General features: G+C 42.8%; 2 protein-coding genes across 2 annotated transcripts in view; both read left to right on the top strand.

Moving 5' to 3' along the window:
• Positions 1 to 66: 66 nt before the first annotated feature.
• Positions 67 to 5,209, top strand: LEPROTL1 (leptin receptor overlapping transcript like 1; the record flags this gene model as incomplete). The annotated part of the gene is made up of 3 exons (XM_009634837.2): positions 67 to 155; positions 1,511 to 1,697; positions 2,761 to 5,209. Coding segments are annotated over 3 exons (393 nt in total), but the record flags the coding sequence as incomplete, so codon positions are not given.
• Positions 5,210 to 5,847: 638 nt separating this feature from the next.
• The window catches only part of SRP72 (signal recognition particle 72), a 14,562-nt gene continuing 14,426 nt past the window's right edge, over positions 5,848 to 5,983 (top strand). The window contains exon 1 of the mRNA XM_035890407.1: positions 5,848 to 5,893. Within this exon, the coding sequence (XP_035746300.1) occupies positions 5,848 to 5,893 (46 nt within the window). The remainder of the gene's footprint in view (positions 5,894 to 5,983) is intronic.

The following is a 5,983-nucleotide window of genomic DNA, read 5'->3' as shown; positions in this document are numbered from 1 at the left end:
TTGACGGGAGGGCTGCGGTCGGTGTTTTAGGCAGCGCACGGAAGCCTTCACCTGGCGTGGATCTGTGTTCTCGTTGCAGCCCTGATTAGCCTGTCCTTCGGGGGAGCGGTCGGACTGATGTTCCTGATGCTGGGATGCGCCCTTCCCCAGTACAAGTAACGTGCACTCTCCTCCTCCTGCTCTTCGCTTCCTGCTGCGTGCCTGTGGCTCCGGAGTAGTTTGGCTTTCATGGCTGTGGGCTGATAAGCGTAGGAGGGCTTTTGGGTGGTTTATTTGGCTTCAAAAGATTGGGGCGGAAAAAAAGGCCCTACATGAGTGAATTCCCCGTAAAAGTGAAGGCAAAAAAAATTTAAATAACCAGGCCCGGCTGCGGGCTGTTAAAGCATGCACTGCCCCAGCGCATCTCCAGCGTTGTCCCTCTGTGGCTGACAAGCGGGCAGGGTCTCCTGACGTGGATAGCACGGAGGTATTACCGGGGAAGCGTTGGCAATTTCTCTGGTTACTTGGTGGTAGCTGGGCTGTCGGTGACTCTCGGGCAGACCCTTGGCTGCGTACCGTGCCTGGTAATGGAGCATCTGGAATAACGGCAGCAGCTCTCTGTACATTCAGTCTATTGATTCCTGTCTCTTAGTTTCCAAGAGGTACGAAATAGTAGACCGAAAGTGCAGGAAGTTATGGCTCTGACCCTTTGCAAGTGAATGCTGACTCTAGACAAAGTCTTTTAAATCGACTTATTTAATGTTAAATAAACAATAATCCTCCTGTTGACGGTCCTGTTAGCGGCTCTGAATTGCAGGTCTCTATGTATATGAGTAGCTTTCCTATGCCAGCTTTCTTTTGTTACAAACCCAGGACTGGTGACACAAACCCTTAGGAAGGAGATCATTATGCAGTCACCCTTCAAAGTGCAATAAAATTTTCTTGAAATGATGTACAGCTGCATTGCTGTGTCTGAGAAATCTAGTCTGGCAAGCTGCAAGCAATAAGAGAAAACGTTGCCAAATACAATGGTGTCATTTTTTGTAGGTCTTTGTGGGTTGCATTCAGATTTAAGAAAACCCAAAAAGTCTTGGTGCTGGTGGCAGCTGAGAATTGGCCGAGAACAATCCTCTGCTCCATATACGTGCGCTGAAAGCTTACAGGCAAAATGACGTGAGGGGTCCACAAAGGTATCCCGGCAATTCTCAAGTAAAGCGGATAGGTTAAACTTAAGAGTTAAGCTCATCTTGTGAGGTGGCATTAGATTTAGGCTTGCTTAGTGAAATCTTGCCTTATGCATATCCCGTTAGTGAGCTCTCTGCTCCGGCCCTTGAGGTCAGCAGAAGCCGCTCACAAACGGTCTGTGGGATTAATGTCAGCTTGTTCCGAAGCAAAGGATTTGCTCTTTCTGGGCTGGTGTCTGTCTTTCCCAAATGTGGATGCTGGATGGGGAGCATGCCCTGCATTGATTTTAAGAAGAACAGGAGGTAAATCAAGTTAACTTTAACTTTTCTTCTTCTTTCTTTTTCAGCCAGTACTGGCCTCTGTTTGTTCTGTTTTTTTACGTCCTTTCTCCTATCCCGTACTGCATAGCACGAAGATTAGTAGATGACACAGATGCTACAAGTAATGCCTGCAAGGAGCTAGCAATATTTCTTACGACAGGCATTGTTGTCTCAGCATTTGGGCTACCGATAGTGTTTGCGAGAGCAGAACTGGTTAGTAATATTTCAATCTATTATTTCGCCTCCCCCCCCTGCCCCGAAAACGTTGTTCTTCATGCTTTTTTACTAAAAGTAAAGCTCTCATGCACTAAGCAACTGTTAATAAATACGCATCTAAGATGCTTGTGGTGGAAACAGAGTAAGAGTTCTTTTGGCAAGAAAAAACAGTACCAGAAACATGGCAGAATGACATGATTGCCGATTGCTTCACATGGCCATAATATAAACCCTAACAGCCTACATGCAATACAGAGAAAACGAGGCAGAAAATAGTGTGAAAACTTAACAGGCAAGTAACCAAATATAAAAGTGTATAGAATGCTTTGAAGGCAATTTGTGGAATAGTTGGGCTAAAGAAGCATGAATAAACAATGCATTTTTGCGCTCACTGCAAATGATATCTCGTGTTATTTTTTAAACTTCCGAGTTGTCATTTCATCTTTCCCAGTATATGGCTTTTCACTAAAATCCTTTAAACGATGACCTTGTTTGCATGAATTTCAGAGAGCACTACTAAGTCAAAAAACATGGAGTGTGCTTTCATAAAATCTCTTCAGGCAAGAACAGTTCAGACGTTCGGTTTGAATGCCTCACACCCTTCGAGCAACCCACTTAACTCCCTTTGGAAAACGTTCACCTCCTGTTTTATTACTGGGGTATCTTGCTAGCATTTTGAAGACCCACGTCCTCGAATGCCTGTTTGAAAAAGCCTTGCAGCATGGTTAGCAAGTATAGCTGGGCTGCAGATGTGTTCGATGCTGCTGCCTAGCCTTGCTTTACTATTTTTGGATGTTACAGCAAAACAGCTGTGCCTGCTAGCCAGGGCTTTGAACACAGCCCGAAGGCATTCGCAGTGCCGCTTGGCTGACTGTGAATTGGTCGAGTTGTTTTGGGTAAACCCAGCCTCTTTGGCGTAACCACAAATAAGGAGACGACACCTTCTTGCATCACGGACCTGTTACTGAACTTTGTCTAGAATGTGATATTAAGAGGTTACCTTTTGGCTTGTCAGTGTTCAGTGCAAAACGTGTCTTAACTAAATTCCCCTTGTTCACAGATTTACTGGGGCGCGTGCGCGCTTGTGCTTACGGGGAATACAGTCATCTTTGCCACGATCCTAGGATTTTTCTTGGTCTTTGGCAGCAATGACGACTTCAGCTGGCAGCAGTGGTGAAAGGAAGATAAGAGAACTATCACAGGCATCTTGTCATGCAGTGGCCATCCATACAAACGAGTGAATGGGCAATAAAGAGAAGTAGCGTAGCAAGCCTCTTGAGTATTCTAGATGCTCCTTTTCCCCTTGTTTGTTCCAAGTGTACTACTGTCACTGGCAGGGTTTCTATATTTTTATGAAGTTAAGAGATGATTGATTTCATTTTTACCTATGGTATATTTTTAGGTGCTCTCTTGGTTTAAACTTGTCATCCTCCTGTCCGGTGTTTATGTGAAGCTTTAAATCTGGAACAAAAACACTTACACATGGTTTCAAAGAAGATTCGTTGGTTTTCTTGGGGGTTTTTTGGTTTGTTGTGTGGGCTGTTTTTTTTTTAAGTTAAGCATTAATACTATGTTTCACAAATAACTTTTCTAATATAGTGATTAAATTATGTAAAAGCTGAATGGAGGTAAGAGATTGTGCACCCCCGTTGTCAATTACCAGATCAATAGGTTGTTGCTGTATTTCAGCAGAGGCAAAGCGAGGCGGGGAGTACCAGTTGCAGATTTTTCCTCTGCCCATACCTCAAACTGGGTGATGAATGATGGCAGCCTTCATTTCAGGAGGAGGCTGAGGAGCAGGTAGAGTTATTTGGGAGAAGTCCTAAATTTTAACACCGCTAGCACTTTCACCTGGTTTGTTATCAATTCTTGTGTGGATGTGACATTCAAATACTCTACATGTATTGATGCTATGACATACAAAACTGAAGTGTATTGTAGGGGAAGGGAAAATGATGTTTAAATTGCATTTTTTTAAAAAAAAAAATCTCTTGAACTCTTTCTATTTATAAGTATTGTATGGTTTTGAACTTTTATGTCAACTTTTTACCACAAAGATGGTAAACTGTTCATTTATGGAACTACTGGTCTGTGTTAATTTGAAGCATATACAAAGCTATTTCCTTCTTCCCCTTTTTAATTTATTTTATACATAGTATATATATATATGATAAACCAGCTTTTCAAATGTCGATTAAAACTTCGTGTTAAACTTGCCTAAGAATGATTCCCCTCCCCCTTCACACAACGCAGCTGAGGCATGACTTTTTTGGAAGTCACTGGCTGAACTGGTTTCACTGACTGTTTTTAAGTTCTTATGCACTATTGGTTAAAAAGATTTAATGTTATGTCTGTAACTGTAGCTTGTGTTCTGTACGATTGCACATGTAGCTTCAAATATTTAAGACAAGTTTTCTGCATACCTCTCAATTGTTTGGATTTTTCATTTAAAGAAATCTGCCATTAGATATTCCATCACGAGATAGTTGATGAGTGCCAGTTAACCAGGTTTGATTGTACCACATGAAGTGATAAACTTGACCAACCATACTTCTAAACGGTATTTTTGTTCAGTTCTTAACAAAAAAAAGAAAGTCTAGGAAACTTACTGTGCATAATTAAAAGCTGATGATTGCTTAGGTCTTGCTTAACAGTGGAGCAGCATGAAAAGGCACAGAATTGCAGGTCTTGGCTGTAGTATTTGTGCACAGGTGTAAACAAAGTATTAAAGCTTGAATATTTGAAGTCTGATAGTAATGGTTGTTACTTACATGATATGCTTAAGGAGCTTACACCAGCAGGTAGGGGCAGCAGGGATGTAGCTACCTACCCACGCTGCTTTGTTAATGTTGTCCTGTGTATAAAAAACAAGAGCTCAATTTTATCCGTGCTGGTTGAGGAGCAAATAGGTGTTGGAGCCCTAGCACAGAAGCCGGTCTGCAGCTGGTGGTCTTTCAGCTGTACGTAAAAGCCGTACCAGACTGCCTGTGATGGTGAAGTTTGGAGCAGGCGCGTAAGGGCTGTAGAGTCACTCGTTACATCACCTTTTTCAGTGAGACTTCTGCATCTTGCCCCCAGCATGATGGATGCTTCGGAGAATCTTCCAGACTGGTGGCTAAATTTGCAGTCCTTGCGAAGGAGGAACACTTAAGACTTGTACAAATCTTCTGAATTTGTTGCCGACTCCTTTCTTGTGGTCAGGAACTCTGTTTTCTTTTTCATTCCTGTGCTGCTAAGCCTACTTCTCCATGTGACGCTACTCTCTGGATCTCTCTGGCCATAGAGCTGATTGCGTATGCATTGGCGATGCATTCTTTGTATGTTAATTGCATTACAGCGTTACCTTCTTTTGCTTGCGCACTGACTATGTGCAGTATTGCTCTCATTGATGAGCTGGACACTTGAGAGGTACGATCCTTCCATGTAACATGCACTGAGATAGCGTTGCCACCCTGCTAGAGGGAAAAACTTTGAACAATAAAAAATTTAAATAGCAGTCTTGAGTTCTGTATGTTAAATCAAAAATACTCCAAAATAAAGGAGTATTTTGTTTAAAGTATTAATTGGGTTTTCTTCTTTCTTTAATGTGGTTGTTGTTCCTGCTGTCACCTGATGTCACCAGATTACTCAGTAGTCCTTCAGAGTCAGTAATTGTGTCATTTACCTTGGGCTACTCTATAGAAAGAGGCTCGATCGTCCAGCGCTGTGCTGGTTCCACTGAGCTGGCTTTGCCGGCCGCATCTCACGTCTGCGGTTGATCTTCAGTTCTGATACATTGGTATTATTGTGCAAAGCGGTGGCCACCTTCACCCTCGGATGTATTGATAAATTTTTATTAACAAAACCCCAGCCTTTGTAATAATTGTAATGATTTATGACATTTCTGAAATTCAAAAACTGATGGCAGTCTTTCAGCAGAAGAAAGTAATGGCAACTGGTGAAAACCCCTTTTTGCGGGGGGGGGGCGGAATTGCCCCCTTCCCCCTCCCCACACACCCTCACTTTAGTCATATCTGTTGATTTTATTAATTTGGGTGGGGGTTTTTTTGTTTATTCTGAGAGGGGGGGTTACGGTTGGTTAAAATATTAACCAAAAAAAAAGTTCTTCAGTTAAAAACCATTGGAAGTGGAGACAAGTCACTTAGCGATGACCAAGACGCAATTTTTCCGTGACATCAAACTCAACTCGCAACGTCGCGTGTAAGAATAAGAAGCCTTGAGCGTGATGAAGGAAATTGCAGTGCAGCGGCTCGGCGGCTGGGCCCCCCGCGCCTGCCGGCCGG

The sequence above is a fragment of the Egretta garzetta genome, unplaced genomic scaffold (genome assembly GCF_000687185.1).
Source record: "Egretta garzetta isolate BGI_Z169 unplaced genomic scaffold, ASM68718v1 scaffold32, whole genome shotgun sequence".
Classification (NCBI taxonomy): Eukaryota; Metazoa; Chordata; class Aves; order Pelecaniformes; family Ardeidae; genus Egretta; species Egretta garzetta.
This window is presented reverse-complemented; position numbering and strand designations above follow the sequence as displayed.